We start from the raw sequence: 26151 nt of genomic DNA, 5'->3' as shown, positions 1-26151 counted from the left end.
ACTTTGAATTAGACGACGTCGAACAGATACTATAATCATAATTTTGATGAAAATAAAAGATTTTAAATTACAAAATGTACGTAATTCTTATTTATGTTCATGAATAATAGCGCTTTATTATTAAAATGTACAAATTAAAAATAGGTTTTATATAAACTATGCATTGCACGGGTTCTAACCTAGTATATATATATATATATATATATATAATCAAGATCACGTGAGAACCTAGGTCTATAATAGGAACTGAGAACTCATTTGGACCGTTGATCACGCTTAATCTAACGGCTAACATTCCACCCGCTTCATTAATGGCAAATTAGTAAATTTTACGATATGAATGACTACCTCTATGAGCAACTCCAATGACAAGCTAATTTTACAATTAACTTGCCATGCCACTTAAGCTTTTAAGCTAATCATCATGTTAGCTACTTTTTGCTCCAATGGCTAGCTATCAGCTTTGTAGTAATTGTTGGATAAAAATACATAAAAAGAGCTTGATTGGTACAATGAGTATTTTATTTTGGCAAGTTTAATTCCCAAGCAAATTAGCTTAGCTAATCTAAGCTAATTGAGTTTTCTAGCTCCAATGATCAAGCTAGTAGATAGGAAATTATTGAAATTGCAAACAAGTCCTTAGCTACAATCATTGTAGTTGCTCTAATCATCTTCCTGATTTCTTTTTTATTTCTCTCCCTTCCTCACACGTACTTTCTTTCTCTTATACCAATTCTCTCTTCTCTCTTCTGCGATTCTTTATGTTCTTCTACAATCAAATTCTTAAAAAAAAAAAATTCGATCTTTGTTGCTATTATATCCATTTTTGGACAAGTTATATATTTTGATTTTAATTTCTTTGTTCTTTTTATTCCAACAATTATGATTTTTGTTTTTGAGCTTTGATTTATTCAATTTTTTTTTTTAAATTAGGGTTTTTGCTATTTTTAATCAAGCGAAAACGATAAACTTTTTTATTAGATTGTTGAAGAATCATGTTGAATGATGAGAGACGGGAGAAAGAGATGGATCTTCTGGTTAGCCGACTGATTTGATTTCGGAGCTTTAGCTCCTGGTCAATAATTTAAATTGAGGTAATTGGTTTTAGATTGATTTTATACCAAATTGAGGTTTAAATTTGTTCGATTGTGGAAGAATGATTAATCTTTGGATTTAATTTAGCAATATCTGAAATTTGTTTGTGATTTGTTTGATTTCATCAGTTTTGTATTTGATAATTTGATAGATATGAGTGTTGCACTTGCAATTCTGCAATAATGTAGGATGTGATTGCTGTTATTGGGGTTTTTTTGCAGGAATTTTAGTTTAGTTCTTCATGGGATCTGATTAAACTTCAATTGCGTAAGATCTTTTTCCTATTTTAATTTTTTTTGTTTGTCTATATCATAGCTTCATATGCTATTGTTGTTGTTTTAGTTGTGCCTCACTCTAATGGGTAGTATTGTACAACAATTCCAACTTTGGGTTGATTAATGGAATTGATCGATAAAAAGAGATAGTACTTAATTCTGGTGGGAAATCAGGGAATGAAGAATGTATGGAATTGGGTGCCGACCATATCTATTGTCTATTTCATTGTTCATGTCATTTATTTTTTGGATGATTAATGCTACACACTTTTTTGTGCCAACCTATAGAGTTGTTGCTTGTTTGATCCTTGATTACTTAGATTGATGACATTTTTAGATTGTTCATGTCATTTCACACCATATATTGTCTATTCATGTCATTTCACGAGATCTTTTTGGTGGTTTAGTATGATACTATGATATGTGATTATTTGTTTGATGTCAGAGGTTCAATCTTATTTGTTTTTTTTTTTTTTTTTTTTTTTTTTAAAAATATGCATGTTAGTTTGAAATTACATGATATTAAGATTATTATTTTAAGGTGTGTATATTAGGAAAGTCTAATGCATCCTTTAAGTCTTACAAGGACTTTAACATCTCTTTCTAACCATACAAAAGCATATTTCAGTTCAGATGTTCTGATGTGCAAGGTATCATACATAGACCATAATATGGTTGATCTATACATGACATATTTTGAGATGTTTTTGTTTTTTTTAAGAATTTTATTTTACTTTTGTTTACTTTTAAGTACTTTTAATTACTTTTGTCAAAATTATCAAATGCGTTTACTTAATATTCTTACTATATAATAGCCTACTAGCTCATTCGGTAGAGCATTGTGTAATTGCACAAAAGATGTAGGTTTGAGTCCCACATAGGTTATTTATTATATAATTATTATTTTTTATTTACTCTACATTTGAACTTTTTTTATTTACTTATAGAATATTTCAATTTACTTTTTATTATTTTTTATTTACTTTTGACATACGATGCATAATCATTGAATCACCTATCTGTCGAGAAAAATTGAGCGTGTCAATGGATTCTTATCCAACTACAAAAAAGTCAGATTATTAGTATAGTTGCTCATCTCCCAAGGGATAGAAATTGTTAGTGAATTTTCAAACTGACTGATGAAGTTGTTGTAACAACACTAGTTCCCCGATTCAACAGGAATCTGCCACCCTAACAAATTGTTAACTAATAATTAAAGCACAACCAATGCTGAACATTTAGAAATCTGAATCATAATACTACCTGTCAGAGTATTCCGCTAGACCCCTATAGAAGTAAGCTATTCATCATCCTAAGCCTTCCTAACTGAGGAGGAATTGCACCAGTCATCTAATTCATATGCAAATATAAATTCGTATATACACCTTTGAGATACATCTACTTTTTAGTAAACATTATTTAATTTTGAGTAAATATTAATTACTTTTGAGTCAATATTATTTAACCACTCTAATGATATTTTGATTCACTTTTTAACTCTTTTTATTTACTTTTAACCCATTATGATTTACTTTTGAGTTAATATGTGATATGTGGAATAAGGATGTCAAAATAATGGAAAGTTTCTCCTTGATCAACAGTGTGACATTGTTGATCATTTGCGTTGTGTGAAAATAAAATTATTTACTTTTTACATTAATTTATTAAATTTTAATGTGAAAACCTTCACTTTAACCTCAAACTCATATATTACTCTCTTAGTTGATTTACATTAGAGATATTTGGAGGTAGAAATAGAGATGAGGTCCTCAGCCAATCTAGAAATAAGATGACAACCCCAAAGTTTTTCGATATAATGATATATAGAGGCCTTCAAACCCAATTCATCATTTGTAAATCTTAGAGCTAATTAGTTTTACTTTTTACTTATTTTAATTTACTTTTGAGGTTTTTTTTTATAACTTTAAATGCTTTGTATTTACTTTTAGAGGTAACCTATGTAGGAATCGAACCTACACCTCTATGCATCCGCATAGTGCTCTACCACTTGAGCTAATAGGTTTACTTTTTTTTTTTTTTTTTTTTTTTTTTTACAAACCAAACATGCAAATTTGATTAAGGAAGACTTGAAATGTCAAGAACCACTACACCCGAAAAACCATCAGTACTTACATGGTTGAGTCTTCTAACAGTGGTTGTGGCTTCATAGGCGGCTTATTGTCACGTTGTAGTATTTGCTCTAGAAGGTCCTCGGTCCTGTTCTCTTCCTTTGACTACAAACAGTAAATATGATTGAGAAAAGAGATCATGGTAAGCCAGTTGAGGCTACAGCAGTAGCTAATTGCAAATCTAAAAAAGTTGTGATTGAAAAATTAGTTACTCTAACTGTAAAGTATAATGTGGCAAGTCTGAGGTGTCTGATTCACATAATCATAATCAAGTAGAAGACTTTCTGATGCTGCAAGAATTTCCACAACGTCTTCTTCCTCTTCTTCAGGTAATATAATTTAGGAATGACACAGTCGTTAGGTGATCAAAGCGAGGCTGGAATTCCACGAGCTCCTTCGGAAAACATACTATAGTTGTCTCAAATCAATAGCTTGAAACAGAATTGTGTTACTACTAACAGTAACACCATGGTCAATGTGACTTTGGAAATTATTAATGTTACTATGGGAAATATTCTACGGAGGAACAATACTGATGAAATACACCTTCAGAGTTGACTGAGTAAATTGGATCCTTAGGAAATGACAAGTATAAGCAGGATAAATATGAGAGAGCTTTGGTGTCGTATGATCAGGCCGTAGCAATTGATTCTAGTGTAGCCAACTAGCCACCTATCGAAGCAATAAAAGTGTTATCTTGATAGCCCTTGGCAGGCTCCTAGAGGTATTTTTTTAGTGTAGAGAAGCTATAAAAATTGATCCTTTTATCAATTACAAATCTGCCCTGCAACCTACATCAAGTAGCCAACAGAACATCACCTGTAGTGTCACGAATAAAACCCTCTAGAAGCCTAGACCAATTGAAATATCCTCAAAGTAGGCTGCATTGGTATTCAACTTGTACACCCTAAGTTTAATTAGGAGGTTTCAAGTAATGTGTAGCAGCTATAGGAGCATAAAACTTGCGATACACAAAATATTAAAAAATTCCAAACGTATTGCAACAAAATCCAGTCTAAATTGCACAGAAAAAGCAACAAGTAATTATGTAAAATCAACATAATAAAATAGTTTTACGGGACCTTCAATTCCCACACTAGCTTTCACGCCTGTAATTTTGCACTCCCTCTGATACAAGGTGAATACAAGTCAGGAGGTAGAGTTCCTAGCTTTTGTTAGCTAGATGCGAAATACAAGGGAAATTACCAGAAATCCTATGAACGACTCAAATTATGTTGCAATAGTTAGACTTGTCAGGCAGCAGTCGGACAAAAAGCATACCAGCTTAGGTGTAAAACAATAAACTAAAGGATTAATCTACTTTAAGAGTGATTTAGCCTACTTTTAAAGATATCTAGTAGTTTACTTTTAAGGCTGAAAAATTACAGAGTACCTATGTACAATGGTATTCTATTCTGTGCAGATTAAGGTTCACTTGAATCACGGTTATAAAAATCTGATGCGTCATCTATTTAGAGTGGAAAATTACTTTTGGAGTATTTTGATTTACTTTTAAGTTTTTTGTATCTACCTTAGGACTTCCTCCAACCTAGCTATGTAGGATTTACTTGCTTACTGTAATACAATTAAGAAAAAGTCAATATTCCAGATTCATTATATAAGAAAATTGCCAAGAATCTAACAATTTCAGCATGTTCATATTGTATGAAAATTCAATTCTCTAAGCCAAATTGATTTAATTTTACTAGTTTACATTACAATAGATTGAAGCAAGCAATTTTGAATAATCATCAACACTAACAAAATTCATACTATAGAAAATTCTTATCGCACATTATCATTTACTCTAAAATTCTGTAAAAAAAATAACTAAAATTACAATTAAAAAAAACACACACACACACACACATATTTGAAGCCAAAAAGTTGTACAAAAAATCTATTAATAATTTGCTCGCACAATTTAGCACAAATTTGAGATCCAAAACTATCAGGTTAATTAAAATAAATACTCACAAAAGTTCATTTGCATCGAGTTGTAGGTCTAATAACTTCTGAATTTTAGCTAAAATCGTTCTTTGAAATCAATGGATTTCGAAAAAAATTCAAACTCTAAATTCTAATAAAAAAATTTAAAAAATCAAGAAAAATACAAACGAGATACCTGTTTAGACATCGATTCTATAATGTTTTCCAGTTTGCGGAGGAGAGAAATAGTGCTTAAAGATTAATGGTGGTGATCCATTTTTAGAGGAGAGAGAGAGCTTGAGGAGAGAGAAAATGGCGAATTAGAGAGAAAATACTTAAGCGCGCTTCAGTTTAGATCTTGGCCGTTCATTTAATGAGTGTTTTTTGTTAGATTTGACGGTCCCCAATTCCCCTTAAGTTCCTAGTTCCTATTATAGGATTGGTTCTCATTATAACTTGGTATATATATATATATATATATATATATATATATATATATATATATATATATATATATATATATATATATATATATATATGTATTGTTTTCATAAAAAATTGAAAAAACTTTAATAAAACAATTAAAATTCGAACACACAAACATATAATTTGAAAAGACCTAATATATCAATTGAACTCACAAAATATTCAATCATAACCCATAATTTTGTAATAAAAATCACAAAAAACGTGATTTAAAATGGAATTAAATCAACAACAAAATCAAACAACTTACATTTGATCATCGGCAACAACCAACTAAGAAATTAGATTTACCCAAATCAAAGAATACGGAGCGAAGATCGAAGGAAAAAAAATCGCCATAGAGAGAATTCATAGCAAGAGAGAGAAAGTATACAGACGAAAGAGAGCAAAAAAAAAAATCTCTAGATAGTATTCAATAGATTTATGAAAATGCCATTACTCTAGCAAAAAGGCGGACATCATCTCATTCATCAGATCAAATGAATCAGTGGCTCAGATGTGAGAACCTAGGTCTATAATAGAAACTAGGAACTCATCTGAGCCACTGATTCATTTGATCTGACGGATGAGATGATGTCCGCCTTTTTGCTAGAGTAATGGAATTTTCGTAAATCTATTGAATACTATTCAGAGATTTTTTTTTTTTTTTTTTTTTTTTGCTCTCTCTTTCGTCTGTATACTTTCTCTCTCTTGCTATGAATTCTCTCTATGGCGATTTTTTTTCCTTCGATCTTCGCTCCGTATTCTTTTATTTGGGTAAATCTAATTTCTTAGTTGGTTGTTGCCGATGATTTTGATTTTGTCGTTAATTTAATTCCATTTTAAATCACGTTTTTTGTGATTTTTATTACAAAATTATGGGTTATGATTGAATATTTTGTGAGTTCAATTTATATATTAGGTCTTTTCAAATTATATGTTTGTGTGTTTGAATTTTAATTGTTTTATTAAAGTATTTTCAATTTTTTTATGAAAATATTGATTTCAATATCTGATTTGATAGTGAGGCTTAGGGAGTGGATAAATGTGGTTGGATTGGGTATCTAGTTTTGAGTTTTGTAATCAATTGGTGATTTATTGGAATTTATTTAATAGAATTGGAGTACTAACTAGTTAGGGTTCAGAGTGCAATTGAGTTAAATTGTAGTAGTTATTAATTTCTAACTACTCGATTGATTTGTATAAATTGGGGTTTTTTTTAATTTTAAGTTAAATCTAGGAAGAAGTTAACTATACTTCTGTGCTCACAAACAATCTTTAGCATTAGGTGCATTTAGTTCATAGTTGAATTCATCTTTTCTTTCATTTGTAATGCATTTAGTTCATAGTTTAATTCATCTTTTCTTTCATTTATTATCTTATTTTTTGTTAGTAGTCAGTAGCTTATCTCATATCATTGTCTTAGATTACAAATTACAATATAGTTAATATAATTCCAAGTTCCAGGGGCTGTAATATATGACTAAAATAGATATAGGGTATCATAGTCTGGACAGGAGGTTTGACATGATACTTTAGGTCATTCTTTTCAAATTGGATTTTTTGCTAATTTGTGATAGCTTGGAGAATTACCCAGATGTTATTTAAATTCTATTTACTTTTGAGTTTGTCTTATTTACTTTTTTAGTTGATGGTAGTTGTTTACACACTTTCTTGGGTATTGTGTGAATGGTATGGCTATATGTGCTCAAGGAGCATGGGGCAAAGGGTGTGGTATTGTGTGTCAGTTGTTGTTGTACTGTTTGGGTGGGAGAAGGACCTAGGTTGGTGATGTGCTCTAGAAACAAATGGAAAGAGGCTAGCCTATTTTGAGTCTTTGGTCATAATTTTGTGTTTTCTCAATTTTAGCTTTTCTTTTTCTGATTGAATTTTAGGAACTGATTTTGTTAAACAAAGTGGGATGACATGTGAAAGAGACTTCGCCACATAAATCTAGGAGCAATTATGTGAGCCTATGCTAGTTCTGTATGCATTTTTTAATTTGGATGATGGGAAGTTTGTACTCTAAATTGTTGAAGCTGCATATTCTTTGTTTTCCATGAAAGCTATCTGTGAATTGAGGCAATACTGTGTTTAGACCCCAAGAAGTTGTTTAAAGCAGGGGTACCATGGACATTAGAATAGCTTTGGTTTAATTCCATGTGTGAATGATAGATAACAGAGCTTGCAACTTGTACAAGAGTAGAAGTGAGCATACGGTCATTCCCAACCCCAATCTCGACCTATCCCGACCTAGTGACACCCTAACTATGGATGGGAAATTTTTCTACCTAGCTTAGTTGTCCTGGCCCCAACTTGTGCAAGGGTAGAACTTGTTGAATTTACAGGGATATCAAGGACATTATACCATTTTTGTTGTGTATTTAGTTAATTTCTACCTAGAAATTTATTTGCATTTGTATTTTTCTATTTATTTTTAATTTGAAAACCTTTACTTTACCCTCATATACTTCTTAAGTTTTTTTCATATTTACTTTTTAATTTTATTAGTTACTCTTGAGATTATATTATTTCATACGTATTTCATTTCCACAAGAAACCATACTCATTTATCGTTTCACACCATTGATTGCTTATATACTTTAGAGATATTTTAATGGAAAATTGTAAACTAATAATCCCACCTTTAGTGAGTCTTCTATAAACAATCCCACCTTTTGAAATTCCAGAAACAATCCCACCTTTGGTAGGGATCTTCCATTAACAATCCCTTTGACCTATAACCTGTTAAGCAGGTTAATTTTTTTTTCTTTTTTCTTCTTCCTAATCTCTCTCATTGGGCCACCAATCCACCACCATAACTCCACCCTGCTCATGCTTCAACCTGCTCACCACGTTCACCTCACCTTACACCAACAACAAGCTGCTACCCTCCTCCCACTTCACCACCGACAGCAACTGCATGCAACAACAACAACAGCTCACAACAGCCTAACTACCCCCAAAAACACCACCTTGAAAACCTGTAACCACAATCCACCACCCAAAATACCCACTTGTCCCTTGCCGCCCCCTATTCACCACAAACCCCAAACCATGCCGGAAAACCCCTTCAACCACCCCAAAAAACCTCCACAACAGCCCCGAAAATCTCCAGCCCCAGCAAAAAAACCCCACCCCAGCCTCAAATCACCAACCCCCCACAACGAGTTTCCAGGAAAATTGGAAATTGCGAGCCCTAAAAACCAGTGGATTTCTTTGTGGTTTAATTTCTGTTCGTACTCTCTTCATTCAATTAGTATTTATATGTTTTGATTATTTTCTTGAATTGTTTTGTTGATTTTGTTGTTGAAATTGAATTTAGGGTGAGTGATCGAGATATCAAATGCTTTCCTTGGAAACTGATCTTAATAATCTGCCATTGACGACTAACACTGCTACGGGGATAGGGCGGCGATGCGGTGGGGAATGCAGTGGTTGTGTCCGGCGCCTTGGGGGGTAAGTAAGGTTGCTGGGGAAAGCAAGGGCGGGGGATGGGGAGGGGAATGCAGTGGCGGGGCTGCGGCAGGCCGAGGCAAAGGTGGGGGGTTTTAGTTTTTTTGAATTAATTTTGCTTTTTTTTTTTTAATTATTAAAAATTAGAATAACCCTATTAAAATCCGACATGTGTCTTAAACCTAAGGAATCCGGTTACTAAAATAATCAAATCGGTCAGGGATTGTTAGTGGAAGATCCCTACCATAGGTGGGATTGTTTCTGGAATTTCAAAAGGTGGGATTGTTTATGGAAGACCCACTAAAGGTGGGATTATTAGTTTACAATTTTCCTATTTTAATTTACGTTTTATTTTATTTTATTTTATTTACTTTAATGATATATTGATTTACTTTGAGATGTATTGATTTACTTTTGATTTATTTATATGAATTAGTGTACAATTTCCTTAGAAGAGAGTGTGTTTTTAGCGTCTTCTAGTTATGATGATGGCTTGCCCATTAATGCTGCAATGCCTCATTCACTTAATGTTGATCACGTCATCATGATTAGGTTGAGTTTTCATAATTGAACATGTGAAGATTAGCCCACCCAAAAAATGATCGGGTTGAGTGATGTTGTGTTGTAGCTGCTGCCACCCAAGCCTTGCCAAGGCTGCAGCTGCTGCCCTAGAGGCCTTGCCAAGCCTGCAGCTGCTGCTCTACCAATGCTGCCAAGGTTGCTGCTACAGCTGCTGCCCTGCCAAGGCTGGTGCTGTAGCTGCTGCCCCGACATGGCCTACTGCTGCAGCTGTTGCCCTACCATGGCTTGCTACTGCAGCTACTTTTGCCCTGCCAAGGCTGTTGCTGCAACTGCTGCCCTGATTTTCATTATTTTTATTTTTTTGATTTTATCTGCTTTTTCAATATGTCCCTTCTCATTGTGGACATGGTCCTTTCTGCATATATATTAGGATAGTAATTAAGCTTTTCTTATTTACTTTTGAGTATTTTTTATTTACTTTTGAGTATTTTTATTTACTTTTGTGTTTTTTTAGTATGTAGAAATAAAAATGATCGATTGTGTCAACTAATTATTCTTACTCTATAATAGCCTACTAGCTCAATAGGTAGAGCGTGTGTAAGTGCACAAAAGATGTAGGTTCGAATCCCACGTAGGTTCTTCTAATGTCTCGAACCATTGTAATGTAATTATTATTTTTATATACTTTTTGAGTTTTTTTTTAAATTTGAGTAAATATTAACTACTTTAAAATGAAATTATATACTTGCTTTAATGATATTTTGAGAAATTGTTTAGCATTATAATTTACTTTAGAGTAATTATTATTTACTTTTGACATAATTTGCTTTAATTTTGATTTTTAACAAGATTATCTCCTAGACTAAGTACACACCAAACTCACCTCTTTGCAGAAACTAAAACCGCACCATTTGAGTCCCTCAAAACCCCTACATAAATTCTACTCACAAAATGAGCATCTATATTCACCTTTACCCAACAGGAGGGAATTTCCACGTGTTTACAGTCGACAAGTAACACAAGGTGAATCACTATCTAAATACTCTCTGTGCATAGATTAAATAATCCTCCACCATCTTTTATTTACATAACCCGCAGCAAAGGCAACATCATCATTGTCCGTGTATTTCTACATGTCCATGCCGCCCACATCAAAGTAGCTACTGTCCTTAACTAACCAGAGCTTAATTTCAAAGCAAGCCAAACCCATCTTTCTGTAAACAAGGCAGAGGGTGCATCAGCAATCACAATAGCCAGAGAGTGATGCTACCATTTAGGAGTTGCCAACTTACACTCCAAAAATGGAATGAATTATTGTCTTAGAGCTAGCACCACAAATTGGGCAGCATCCCCTACTATATGACGCTTTTGAAGCCTTTCTTTGACTGCCAAGCTGCCTTTACAGGCCTTCCACAAGAAGTGTCTCAGGTTTGGTAGACCTCGTAGCAACCAAATCCCACACCAAAGGTTCTCCTCCCCACCATTTATACCATCAGCAAACTGATCTTGATGACCCAATTTTGCAAGTCAATAACCAGATTTTACAGAGTATACACCTTCTTTAGAGATATATTAATTTAGTTTTACTGATTTTCTATTTACTTTTGAGAATTTTTTTTACTTTAGTGTAATTTTTCCTTCATCATTAATCTATCAAATTGAGTGACAGTAATGAGAGCAGGTGTGTCCATTATAGGATCGAATTAACCTCATGTTACAAAGAACATATAAAACAACCTCTTTTGTTTGTATTCCTTAGAACTAATTTGATTTACTTTTGAGATGTTTTGTATTACGTTAGAGTGTCTTATGAATACTTTTAGAGATAACCTATGTAGGAATCGAACCTACACCTCTATGCATCCGCATAGTGCTCTACCATTTGAGCTAATAGGTTTACTTTAAAGTCTTTTTTATTTACTTTATATTAGATTAAATTTACTTTTAATTTAGAGATAACTGATCCAAGAATTAACTTATTCAACCTATTAGCTCATCTTCTGTAATTACTCATCTTCTGTATATTTATGTAGGATCATCTTTTAGAGCAAGATACTGAGTTGTTATTATGTTATTACTTTGATACAGATATAAAATTCAAAGCTCACTCTTCACTTGAATTATTTTTGTGATTTACTTTTTGTTATTTTTATTTACTTTTAAGTTATTTTTATTTACTTTTAAGCTATTTTGAATAACTTTAAAGTGTTTTTATATTTATTTCTAATAGTGCTCTACCATTTGAGCTAATAGGTTTACTTTATATCTCTTTTTATTCACTTTGTGTTCTTTTTTTAAGTTATTTTTATTTACTTTTAAGCTATTTTGAATAACTTTAGAGTGTTTTTATATTTACTTCTAGAGAACCTATGTAGGAATCGAACCTACACCTCTATGCATCCGCATAGTGATCTACCACTTGAGCTAATATGTTTACTTTATTGCTCTTTTTATTCACTTTATGTTCTTTTTTTATTTACTTTTAGAGACAACAAATGTATTTCTCGTCTTTTAGAGTTTACTGTGTTAGTTTCAAAGATAACATTGCTAAGGCCAGCTTCCATAGTAATTGTTAAGGCAACCTCAAAATGACCTTTCATTAAACTATAAGCCAAAGACACAAACATAGCATAGCTTTGATATGAGCACAAACCCAACGCCAAAGACACAAACAACAAAAAGTCCTCATTATTGGCATTAGTTTACTTTACTTTTAGAGAGGTTTAGTTTACTTTTAGAGAGATTTGGTTTACTTTTATGAGATGTATACATAATAATTAAATTAAAATTTTCTAAATGAAATGGACCTCAGAGTGAACATCAAGTGTGTTTAAGACTTCTAACCACCATTAACAAACAACATATATATGATCCCTCAAAAGAAAATTATACAATGATGAGCCTAATTACCATCAAAGCTAACATATAAATTAAAAAGGGAACAAAGCAAGACTAGCTAAGTTGAAAAAAAATACATAAAAAATGGTTCTTTTATTGTTTTTATCAATGTGACATTAGAAGAGAGAACAAGTCCTATTTCATCCATAAGGACTATGAGTGTTTTTTGCATGCAATCAGAACCCCAGAATTTGCCACACACAAACCTTTTTATAATAAGAGCTTAATATTCAGAGAATAAGCTAAGAGCCTAGGAGTTAGCTGACCTAATGCAGTATCCAAACAAAGTTACATTATAGGGCTACATCTCGTGGACTCTAAGAGGAATTATGAAATTATCTACAAAGAACTTTAGAAGCAATTTAGTTTACTTTTAAGGATGTCTAGTTTAATTTAAGAAGGTTATTCATTGCCAATTTAAGCTTTACAACATTATTTTGAGGGATAAAGCCACTAAAAAACACCTGAATTGTTATTTTCCCTGCTATAGGATTGTCTTCTTGACAAATTGCATTAGCTTTAAAGGCAAATTTAGCAAAAACAATCAGCTTGTGAACTTTGTTTCTTCTCCTCAAATGCATCACATATAATATCTGAATTAAGTGGCACATTGTTGAAGCTTAAAGGTTTTGATGATGATGAACTTAAACTAAAGCAAACTCAACTAATAAAGGTTTTTAAGTATTTGATTAGTTTAGGTGAAATTGATCTTGGTGATGGAAGAAGTAACTTGAGCTAAGAAGACTAAAGGAGCCTTTAAACAGAAAGTTAAACCAGATAGAAGAAGAATTCTCTAACAAGAACTAAGTTTCCTAACAAGAACGTTCCTTAACAAGAACTTGAAGACAACATGCTGAGTGAAGGCAGTAAGTTCCTTTAGGAACTTAGTCTGCGTGAAGCCCAAGTAATCTACCTATACAGAATATGGCGCAGCAATATTATTTAGTTAAGATTTTATCTTCTAGATTTATTGCTAAATATGTTAAGTAGGTTATGCACGAGATTTATTAGAAGCGTGACAAGTTGCTTGGTAAATAAAGATAAAATTGGAAAAGATAAAAAGATAGATTTTGTGAAAAGATTTTATTTAAAATTTGTTTCATAAAATCGGTTTTAAAAATATTTTGTTCTTTTTAATATTTATCTTTCTATCTTATTTTTTTCGGAATAGATTTTCTCTAAAGATGATTTACTTAAATCGTGTTTTTAAGATAAAGCAAGTTAACTTCTTTATCTTTTAGAAAACCTACTTGCTATACAAGTTGTACTTGTATAAATAGTAGAGATCGAATTGTTTTAGGTTTTTGTGAGTTTATGTGTGGAGAAATCACAGAGCTTTAATTGAGTAAGTCTACCAAGCTTCTAACCTTATCATATTAGTTTCGGATTTCGTGCATTACTTACCTATCATATACTAGGTTTCATTACTTGTATTGGTTGGGTTATTTGAATGTGTGTGTTTAATATTTACATACAGTTTGTGTAAGCTTCTAGTGTGAATCTGAGAATTTATGTACTTTGGGAGTACGAGTAAATCTAAGTGTGGTGCTTAGATTGGATAGGATAGGGTCTTGCTGTGTAGCAAGTTCTTTCTGAAACTTGTGAGTAAAGATCTGATTATAGTAGGTTGTAACTTGGTGTTTGCCCTATTATAGTGAAGTTGTTTGTGGTTGAAATCCCTAATATAGGGTCGAGGTTTTACTTCTAGTTGGGCCCTGGAAGGTTTCCTCGTAAAATCTGTGTGTCTTTGTAAGTTCCTATAAGCATTGTTTTATTATTCCGCAAATGTAGTCACTAGGAACTCACATACAATTCACCCCCCTCTTGTATTGTTTGTCTCAACTAACAATTGGTATCAGAGCAAGGTTCTCACGTGTAAGCAGATAACTTTGTTGAGTAAGTTCCTGGAGAGATGAATTACAAGGAGAAACTTGAAGAAGGGTATTCCACCCAACGTCCACCCATGTTCAATGGTAAGTTTTACACCTACTGGAAGAACAGGATGAAGATCTTTATCAAGGCTGAAAATTACCAGGTTTGGCGTGTTATTGAATCTGGTGATTTTGAAATAACCTCAACCAATGAAAAGAACGAGGTAGCTCCTAAACTTATTTCTGATTATGATAAAGAAGATTATCATAAACTTGAGTTAAATGCTTTAGCTATAAAATATTTGCATTGTGGACTTGGACCTCATGAACATAATCGTATCATGGGATGTAAGTCTGCTAAACAGATTTGGGATCTACTAGAGGTAACTCATGAAGGTACAAATGAGGTAAAACGGTCTAAAATTGATTTATTGATGTCTAGATATGAAAGGTTTGAAATGCAATCTAAGGAATCTATAGAGGAAATGTTTACTAGGTTTAATGATATTATTGATGAGTTAAATTCCCTTGGAAGACACATTCCTATCAATGAACATGCGAGAAAGATCTTAAGAAGCCTACCACAAGATGAATGCTGGAGATCCAAGGTTACTTCCATGCAGGAAGCCAAGGACTTCACCAAGTTCAACATGGAACAACTAGCTGGATCATTGATGACTCATGAACTTCATCTGAGTTCCAATACTAAAAGCTCCAAGAACAAGAGTCTTGCTTTGAAGGTTCAAGATTCAGAGGACTCAGAAGTTGACGAGGAAGAGATGGCAATGCTGGTAAGAAGGTTTAAGAAGATGATGAACAACAGGAAGTTCGATAGGAACAAAAGGAGTACAAGTTCCAGAGACACGACTTGTTTCAAGTGTGTGTCTAAAGATCACTTCATTAAGGACTATCCTCTTAAGGAAGGTGACAAAGGAAAGACTAAAGGAAAAGAGTGTTCCAAGGAGTAAAGAGTTTATAAGCCTTACTTCACGAAGGACAATGTGAAAAAGGATATGCTAGGTGCCTGGGGAAAGAAGAAGAGGACCAACCTTCAGAAGAAACTGCTCATCTATCTCTAATGGAAAAAACAGATGAAAAGGCAAAACTGAAATCACTAGAATCTGAGGTATGGTTTTCTCAAAAAGATTTAAAACATTTCTCTAAAGATAATTTGATATTTGCTGTGTTGGATATGCAAGAAGATTTAAAGGAATTATATAAAACCAAACAGCAAAGTGATGAAGCTTTAATAACGTACAAAGAAAACAGTGAATGGATTGATAACATGAAGTTTGACATTCAATATAGGTTCTTTAGTCTGTTTGATGATAATAAAATTTTGAAAGAGACTATTGATAGGTTGAAACATGATAACATAATGTTAAATGTGGAACTGTCCTTGATGAAACTCTGTCTTGATGCTCCTAACTCTGAAGTTCCTCCACTTGCTCAATATCCAAATTTTGAAAAACTAAAATTTGATTTGGAAGATTTAAGAACGGATAAGGCACGACTTGAGGGGGAACTTGAGAGAGCTAGGAAAGATAAACAACCTATAGAGTATAGAGTTCCTGATTGGATCATTAAAGCTCAAACCAAATGAACAGAAGGTTTGGGTTTCAAAAAGAAGTTCCAAAAGGAAAAGAAGTATGTTGACCTACCTAGTAGTATTGTTTGTTATTTCTGTGGTAATACAGGATACAAGTAGGTTAAGTGTCCTAAGAAAGAAAAGCGCACACAGAAAAATGAAAAACATGTTGCACAAATTTAGGTTATGAAAAATAATCCCACTCATGTTACACATTCTTCATGCAGGTTCCAGTGAGGGGGAACAACACTTGGTACCTCGACAATGGTTGTTCTAAACACATGATTGGAGACAAATCTAGATTTCTCTCACTGGATGCCTATTATGGTGGAACTGTGACCATTGGTGATAATATGAAAGGAGATATAATTGCTATTGGAAAAGTAGGAAGGTCAAGTTCCCATGCTATTTGATAGGGTCATATAAGTATGATATTACATTTATTAAGCTCTTGATATTATAATTAAAATTTCATTGTTTAAGGGTGTTTTATTTAATATTCTTCCATAGACACGAGTTACTACTATTTTATTTAGTTGTTTATAGGAAAGAGAATTTTGACATCAAAATTGATTCAATTGCTGCTCGGGATTCAAGGAAACGAAACCCCACAAATTGGGATTACTCATATTTGTATCAAGCCCAAAGTTAATGATGTAAGTGAAGCCCATCAAGAGAGACTTGATGTCCAGCAGCCCTAAAAGAAGCAGAGAAACCCCAAAAGAGGAAAACACGTTCATCTTCTCTAGGAAGCTGCTATAGGAAATCTTGACCGATTCTCGCGGGTAACAGATCATCAAACAATAGATGATAGGGATGAAATCAGTTAATTATGGGGGCGAAAAATTCGGATAGGTGGTTTTTTTTGGGGGGTCTAAGTTTTGTGGGTGGCAGTACATCAGAAGAGACAACCAGTACCTACTGCAATTGAAGGACTGAAACAAGGGTGAAGAACAATTAATAGCACTAAATTTGTTCTCTTCGTGGAATTAGCTAAGTGAATCTAATTGTCACTTTGTCAGTACCTTGTCTACTTTTAGTGGTATTACAATTTTGCTTATTACTATTTATATGCACTAGTTTTGTAGTTGGTATTGGAGTTTGGATAATTAGTTTTGTTTGATAAGTTTCATTATTGATTAAGCTTTGTTAATTAGCTATATTATGTATTTCATGATTTCTCCTTTTCTATTCTATACTATTAGTATGTCAGGCTAGATTAAATAAGGGTAGGGAGATAAATTATGCATTGGATTATTGTATTGTGAGAATAGAATTGTTATAATTATTGGGTATTATGTTTATGTCTTGATTGGATTGATAATTTGGTTTATTGATATGAACTAATCGAATTATATTTTAGACCGGCCATCTTTTGTATAGTTTACTAGTTTGATTGCTAAAGTATTAACTTGTGATACGTAATTGTCTTTGTTAATTTCCTTTGGTAGCAATTAGGTGTGTGATTGGTGACTAAAACCTTTTATAATACCTAAGATTATCAACCCTTTGAGTTGCACAAATCCGAGCTTGTGAGATTTGTGGTTTAAGTTAACTATCTCCTTGTTTTAATGCTGCTAATTAATCGAGTCTAGAGAGCTTGTTCTAGATTATTAGTTAGTTAGACAATATCCCAAGAGCTTGTTTGGTTTATTTGCACTTGAGGGAGGTTGAGTGCTTATTTGTGTTCATCGGTTAACATTAAGACATGTGCATGATTTATTTGATTCGGTGATCAATTCATAGTCCAATACTAATATATATCTTCCGATCCCTATTTAATTATCCTTGATTTTTATTGTATTTCAATTTTAGTAGTTTATTTATTATATTTTGTATTTTATTCGTCCTATAGTTCGTAGTAGTTTATTTGTGAGACCGTAGTATTATTTCTTCAAAACGGGGGTTTCTAACATACACAAGTTATAGTTTAATAACCCAATTCTCTATGGGATCGACCCTAGCTTACCCTACTACATTTTAGGAGGTTAGAGTTAAGTTTATTTTTGGTAGACACGCGACAGTCGTACCAAATTTTGGCGCCGTTGCCGGGGAATTGGCGTTTTATTTTATTATTTCTTGTGTTTTTCTAACTGTTCTTACTAACTTGTCACCTAGTTCCTTGTTCTTGTATGTGTGACAGAAATTTGAAACATCAAAGATTGAGAAATTTTGCGGCAAGGAACCAGGGACTTATAATTCATCCTTTTTCTACTCTTCCTGTAGCTAAAAGGACTCGTGCTCATATACTGGAGCAAGCTCGTCATATTCCGTTACCTCACAGTGAAAGTTCATCTTCGGACGAGGAGGGTGAATATATTTTTGAGATGGGTGATCAAACACTAAAGCAGCTTGCAGCTCCAACGTTTGATCCAAATTTATTGAGCATAGTAGACGATGAGGCAGAAATTGAGATCAAGCCGGGGTTGATTAGAGCTCTTCCCACATTTTCAGGTTTCCGTAATACTAACTCCTTGGGTTCAGTTCACATGAATGAGGCTAGCAGATTTTTGAAGGAATTTCACATAGCATGTGCGGGGATGAAACCGGCTGGTGTCACCCTCGACCAGCTCAAGTTGAAGGCATTTCCTTTAGCCTTGTCTGATGCTGCCAAGGAGTGGTTATTTGAAGTACCTGCTGGAACCATCACAACATGGGATCAAATGCTAAAAGTATTCGCAGAAAGATATTTTCCAGCATCTTTGATAGCCAATATCAGGAAAGAAATATGTGGAATTCGACAGGACGATGCAGAGACACTTCATGAGTACTGGGAACGTTTCAAGAAACTATGTGATAGTTGCCCAAACCATCAGATCAGTGAGCAATTATTAATACAGTACTTTTACGAAGGACTCAGGGAGACAGACAGGAATCTAGTTGATGCAGCAAGTGGTGGAGCACTAGTTGACAAAACACCCGCAGAGGCAAAGAAACTGATTGCAAACATGGCTGCAAACTCTCAGTATCGAGGAGGTCGAAATATCACGTCCACCTCTATACGTCAAGTTAATGAAGTGGTGAGTTCTAACCTCGAGCAACAAGTAGCTAAACTCACTTCCTTAGTGGAGCGAGTAATGATCGAAAAAGGGCAAGAAAAAGTATGTGGCCTTTGTTCAATGGTAGGACACCCAACTGATATGTGTCCTACTCTGCAAGAAGAAGAAGTGAATTCGATTGGTGGTGGTCAGGGGCAGCAAAGACGTTATGATCCATTCTCTCAGACTTATAATCCGGGGTGGAGAGATCATCCAAACCTGAGATATGGTAATGCTCAGCAGCAGGCAGGCAACTCTAACCTCAGACCACCAGCTTTCCAGCAACAGCAAGCTTCTAATCCTCCACCTGGGTTTCATCAGCAACCACAATATCAGCCGCGACCTCAAAATCAACAAGTTTCCCAGTCACAATCTGGTAGCATGTCTCTGGAAGATATTGTGAAGGTAATGGCTGACAACACTTTGCATTTCCAGCAAGAGACAAGAAGTGGTCTAAAGAACTTGGAGAACCAAGTTTCTCAGTTAGCTAACACAGTGGGAAAGCTCCAAGCTCAGAACTCTAACAAGCTTCCGAGTCAGCCAGAGAGAAATCCAAAGGAGAATGCGAGTGCAATCTCCCTTAGAAGTGGCAAGCAATTAGAGGTTCCAGCGAAAAAGACTGAAAGGCTGGCAGCACACCAAGAGGAACAAGAGACTATTGTTCCAGAGCAAGATAAGCAGCCCACTAAGGTAAAAGATGTTGTTTCTCCTAATACTGATCAGTTTAATTCTTCTGTTCCATTTCCTAGCAGGTTATCATCTAAGAATAAGAAGAGAGAGCAAGAAAAGGAGAAAGAGACCCTGGACATTTTTCGCAAGGTTGAGGTAAACATACCTTTACTGGAAGCTATAAGACAAGTGCCGCGGTATGCAAAGTTTTTGAAGGAGTTATGCACTAACAAGAGGAGATTGAGTGGAGATGAAAAAGTCAGTGTAAGTGAGAATGTGTCTGCTGTTTTACAGAGGAAAGTTCCTCCAAAGTGCAAGGATCCAGGTATTTTTACTATACCATGTAAAATAGGTAACACGAGATACGATAAATGCATGCTAGATTTAGGAGCTTCTATTAATGTCATGCCTTTATATATCTATAAAGCTCTGAACTTAGGACCTTTGAAAGACACTCGAGTGATTATTCAGCTTGCTGACCGTTCTAATACATACCCTGTAGGAGTAGTTGAGGATGTTTTAGTGCAAGTGAATGAACTGGTATTTCCTGCTGATTTTTATGTTTTAGATATGCCAAATGATGAATCCCCTAGTGCAGCACCTATCTTATTAGGAAGACCTTTTCTGAAAACATCTAGAACTAAAATTGATGTTCACAGTGGGGTGTTGACCATGGAATTCGATGGGGAGGTTATCCGGTTTAATTTATTTGATGCCATGAGATATCCCTCTGATTGTGAATCTGTTTCTAGTATAGATGTCATTGATGCACTAACTGAGCAGGTATTCTTTCTCTCTGGTCATGATGGGTTAGATGTTGTTTTGACTGCGCCTATGGAAAAAGAAAAGTATACTGACTTGCAGGAACATTTTGAGCTTAAGGGGGAAGTTAAGGAAGCTTTTTCCTCTCTGGAAATACTTCCTGATAAGCAATTAAGGTATGACAAACGGTTTATGCAGTTACCTGTCACTTCTAACAGATTGTTACCTTCTATTGTACAGGCCCCTGAAGTGGAACTAAAGCCACTGCCAGACCATCTCAAGTATGCATTTTTGGGAGAAAATGACACTTTGCCAGTCATAATCGCGAGTAATCTAACTCCGAATCAAGAGCAAAAGCTGGTGCAAGTTCTGAAGGAACATAAAACAGCTCTAGGGTGGACAGTTGCTGATATAAAAGGAATTAGCCCCTCTATGTGTCAGCATAGAATCTTATTAGAAGAGGGAGCTAAACCCGTGAGACAAGTGCAGCGACGACTTAATCCACCTATGATGGAAGTGGTGAAGAAAGAAGTAATGAAGCTTCTTAAAGTAGGGGTGATATACCCTATATCAGATAGCCCTTGGGTCAGTCCCTTGCAAGTGGTCCCAAAAAAGTCAGGAGTCACAGTGGTGGAAAACAATAAGGGAGAAATGGTTCCCACCCGAGTACAAAATGGGTGGAGAGTTTGTGTAGATTACAGAAAACTCAATTCTTTGACTCGAAAAGATCATTTTCCCTTACCATTTATTGATCAAATGGTAGAACGTCTTGCTGGTCATGCTTATTACTGTTTTCTTGACGGTTTTTCAGGTTATGTGCAGGTCCCTATAACTCCGGAGGATCAAGAAAAAACGACGTTCACATGCCCGTACGGCACGTTTGCGTATCGTCGTATGCCATTTGGACTGTGCAATGCTCCAGAGACTTTTCAGAGATGTATGGTAAGCATCTTTTCAGATTACCTTGAAAATTTCATAGAAGTTTTCATGGATGATTTCACTGTACATGGAGATTCTTTTGATAGATGCTTAGAACACCTCACTTTGGTCCTTAAACGTTGTCTTGAAACTAACCTTGTGCTTAATTCTGAAAAATGTCATTTCATGGTTCAACAAGGTATAGTTTTAGGCCATATTGTGTCGTCTGAAGGAATAAAAGTTGATAAAGCTAAAATAGATCTAATTTCTTCTCTGCCTTACCCCACCTCTGTGCGGGAAGTTCGATCTTTTCTTGGCCATGCAGGGTTCTATCGCAGGTTTATCGAAGGATTCTCGAAGATTGCGCAACCACTATGCAAACTACTCCAAAAGGATTTGGAGTTCCACTTTGATGAGGCCTGTAAGCAAGCTGAAAGACAAGTTGGTCACTGCCCCTGTTCTACAACCTCCTAACTGGGAGCTCCCATTCGAGCTGATGTGCGACGCTTCTAACTATGCTGTAGGGGCAGTGCTAGGCCAGCGAGTTGGAAAAGTTCCCCATGCCATCTACTATGCCTCAAGGACTTTGGATGCAGCTCAAGCTAATTATACTACAACTGAGAAAGAACTTTTAGCTGTAGTTTATGCTTTAGACAAATTCAGGTCTTATTTATTGGGTACTAAAATTATTGTGTTTACTGATCATGCAGCGCTGAAATATTTATGGTCAAAGGATGTATCCAAACCTAGGCTAATACGTTGGGTTTTATTGCTTCAACAATTTAATGTTGAAATAAAAGATAAAAAAGGTTCTGACAATAGTGTTGCTGATCACTTGAGCAGGTTAGTTATTGAAGCTGATGAAGGTCACGCCCCAATCAATGAAGAGTTCCCCGATGAGCAACTTCATGCCTTGAACGTAGGAACTCCGTGGTATGCTGATTTGGTGAATTTTATAGCATCTGGGAAATTTCCAGCCAGCTACACCAAGGCACAAAAGGACCGGATGCGTAGTATAGCAAAATACTACATATGGGATGACCCATACCTCTGGAAATACTGTGCTGATCAACTAATCAGAAGGTGCGTACCCGATTCTGAAATTCTGTCTATACTAACTTTCTGCCATTCTTATGCATGTGGGGGACATTTTGGACCAAAGAGAACCGCACGCAAGGTTTTAGAGAGTGGATTCTACTGGCCATCCATATTTAAAGATGCATATGAAATCTGTAAGGCATGTGATAGTTGTCAAAGAACAGGTACACTAGGTCCTAGGAATGAAATGCCCCATACTCCTATCTTAATATGTGAAATCTTCGACGTTTGGGGTATGGATTTTATGGGTCCCTTCATCTCTTCTTTCGGTTTTCAATATATTTTGCTTGCTGTCGATTATGTCTCGAAATGGGTGGAAGCTATAGCCACCCGTACTGATGATTCTAAAGTTGTTGCAGAATTTTTGAAATCAAATATTTTTGCTAGATACGGATTCCCGAGAGCCATCATCAATGACAAGGGGACACACTTTTGCAATAAGACAATAGGAGCTCTCTTGAAGAAGTATAATGTGTTTCATCGAGTGTCCACTGCATATCACCCACAAACAAATGGACAGGGAGAAGTCTCCAATCGAGAAATCAAGTCCATTCTAGAGAAGACTGTGAATCCAAACAGGAAAGATTGGAGTCTCCGCCTCAACGATGCTCTGTGGGCGTACAGAACAGCGTATAAAACTCCGATCGGGATGTCTCTTACAGGCTTGTGTTTGGTAAACCTTGCCATCTGCCAGTAGAATTGGAACACAAAGCCTTTTGGGCCGTGAAACAATGCAATATGGAAATGGATGCAGCGGGGAGCACAGGAAACTTCAATTGCAAGAACTTGAGGAAATCCGAAATGATGCTTTCTAGAATGCGAGAATTTACAAGGAGAAGACCAAGGCATTCCATGATGAGCGCATAACACGAAAGACATTTACAGTGGGGCAGAAAGTTCTCTTGTACCATTCTCGGCTCAAACTATTTCCTGGTAAACTCCGTTCTCGATGGGTGGGACCATTTGTTGTCACAAAGGTGTATGAGCATGGTGCAGTGGAGATTCGCAGTGAAGATACGGGGAAGGAATTCAAGGTGAACGACCATCGACTCAAGCCGTACTATAAGGGTCATCAGGTCCAAAACGTTGAAGTGATGGAGCTAGAAGTTCCAAATTATGACAACTAGCATGCTGAAAAGGCGTCGAGCTAACGACGATAAATAAAGCGCTATTGGGAGGCAGCCCAAATTTATTTTGTTTGTTTTTGTCATTTTATTTTTAAGTTTATATTTCTGTTTTCTTTCTTAAAAAAAAAAAAAAAAAAAAAAAAAAAAAAAAAAAAAAAAAACAATCTGGACACTGAAGTTGCTTGTTTTAGTGTGATTTGTTTCAGAGCACAGCCAGGTGTAAAGTTGCAGCACCAATCTTTTTATACATGAAGCCATCAGGCTAGCTACACATCTCAGCAGCAGCCTGGAAGCATCCAACACGAGGCTCGCTGCATTAGACAGAACCATTTTCTCTCCAATAATAGCAAGACATGAGCAAATTTCAACTTGGGGGATGCTACTAGGGCAGTCAGTGCTCACATTCCACTAACTAACTTCACCAGGTGAGCTCGTTTCCTTCTCCTTCTATTTTCTTCCTTTTATTTTGCTATTACTAATTTTCATTCAGTTACACATTGAGGGCAATGTGTGACTTAAACTTGGGGGGGAGTGAGTTATGTTTGGTATGGTATTGAGTCTGGCAGTCTGTGTCGACAGTGCTTTGCTTATGTTCTTAACAATATTCACTCTACTATGCTTAACTTTGGCTTATAGGCTTGTATATATGCAGATTTTTTTTTAAAAAAAAAAAAAAAACATGGCTCTTTGAACAATTACAAGCTGATGGAAGTCAACGTTGTAATGTTATAATAAGAATGAAATGATTTAGGCATAAAGGCATTTGCACCAAAATAGCCAAAAAGCTTACATGATCCACTAATCAAACAATTTGAGCCTTATTGACCTATTTTTCTGGTTATCTAATTCAAATACCATTGATCTGAAAAAATTAACCCAGATGTTTACCTTCTCTTGGATTAGTAGAGCAATGCATGTGTAAAGTGGATTATCAGTGTGGCAGTGTTTTATTCTAATTAATGTTTCATATTAAAGGCTCTGCGTACCAATGGATGGGATCAAAAAAAAAAAAAAAAAAAAAAAAAAAAAAGAAAAAAGATCAGAACCCATAAATGTACGTGTGGTGTTTTATGTATCGTAGTTGAGTAACTCGAGTTAGTAAATCCGTAGGGGTTTCTTCAAACCTAGTGCCTTGGGACAACTGGACCGGGAGTCATTGGTTGAAAGCTCGTTACATGGGTTTCTTGACAGATACATAGCATTTAGAGTCATGAAACAAAATAAAAGGAGGGAAAGTCATGAAGCTCCAAAAGTTATAAGAGGTGTGATTTTATAGTTTATGTATTAATTCTTGAGGCTCTACTAGTCATAGAGTTTTTTTTTATCATCACATTCTTTAAAATATGACACACCTTTATCTACCTTAACCCCTGCATCCTTTTATAAGTCCTAATAATCTTTCAAACTACTTCACCACATTGTTGATGCAAAGTAGGCTGTGATTGGTCTAAGAGCTGGTATTTGATTTCTAATCTCATAAATAAGTTTCCTTCTGCATATACTACTTGACTTGAGGCTGTTATTGAACAATATAGAGTACATGTTACAGCATGTTAGCCTGTTATATTATATATTGTTATATCAAGAGTTCTAACTCCTTTGTGATTTCATGTCTTTGCTTGAGGACAAGCAAAATTATAAGCTTGGGGGAGTTTGATAGGGTCATAAAAGTATGATATTACATTTATTAAGCTCTTGATATTATAATTAAAATTTCATTGTTTAAGGGTGTTTTATTTAATATTCTTCCATAGATACGAGTTACTACTATTTTATTTAGTTGTTTATAGGAAAGAGAATTTTGACATCAAAATGGATTCAATTGCTGCTCGGGATTCAAGGAAACGAAACCCCACAAATTGGGATTACTCATATTTGTATCAAGCCCAAAGTTAATGATGTAAGTGAAGCCCATCAAGAGAGACTTGATGTCCAGCAGCCCTAAAAGAAGCAGAGAAACCCCAAAAGAGGAAAACACGTTCATCTTCTCTAGGAAGCTGCTATAGGAAATCTTGACCGATTCTCGCGGGTAACAGATCATCAAACAATAGATGATAGGGATGAAATCAGTTAATTATGGGGGCGAAAAATTCGGATAGGTGGTTTTTTTTTGGGGGGTCTAAGTTTTGTGGGTGGCAGTACATCAGAAGAGACAACCAGTACCTACTGCAATTGAAGGACTGAAACAAGGGTGAAGAACAATTAATAGCACTAAATTTGTTCTCTTCGTGGAATTAGCTAAGTGAATCTAATTGTCACTTTGTCAGTACCTTGTCTACTTTTAGTGGTATTACAATTTTGCTTATTACTA

The 26151-nt window shown here is 34.9% G+C and overlaps 1 protein-coding gene across 3 annotated transcripts; it reads left to right on the top strand.

The window, feature by feature from the left end:
* The first annotated feature begins 891 nt into the window (after positions 1–891).
* LOC110700074 lies at positions 892–26151 on the top strand. Of its 3 annotated transcripts, none has more exons than XM_021877577.1 (3): positions 892–1094; positions 1317–1362; positions 18372–24870. In XM_021877577.1, exon 3 carries the CDS (start codon positions 18556–18558, stop codon positions 22087–22089), a length of 3534 nt encoding a protein of 1177 aa, XP_021733269.1. In that variant the 5' UTR covers positions 892–1094; positions 1317–1362; positions 18372–18555; the 3' UTR covers positions 22090–24870. The 3 variants fall into 3 exon arrangements, 2 of the variants coding, with proteins under 2 accessions (XP_021733269.1, XP_021733268.1); XR_002507106.1 differs by lacking the exons at positions 892–1094; positions 1317–1362 and adding exons at positions 13946–15766; positions 25621–26151 and having other exon boundaries at positions 16456–24265; XM_021877576.1 differs by lacking the exons at positions 892–1094; positions 1317–1362 and adding an exon at positions 13946–15766 and having other exon boundaries at positions 16456–24870.

The sequence above is a fragment of the Chenopodium quinoa genome, unplaced genomic scaffold (assembly GCF_001683475.1).
Source record: "Chenopodium quinoa cultivar QQ74 unplaced genomic scaffold, ASM168347v1, whole genome shotgun sequence".
Classification (NCBI taxonomy): Eukaryota; Viridiplantae; Streptophyta; class Magnoliopsida; order Caryophyllales; family Amaranthaceae; genus Chenopodium; species Chenopodium quinoa.
The sequence above is the reverse complement of the archived record's forward strand: the minus strand, read 5'-3'. Positions and strand labels throughout refer to the sequence as shown.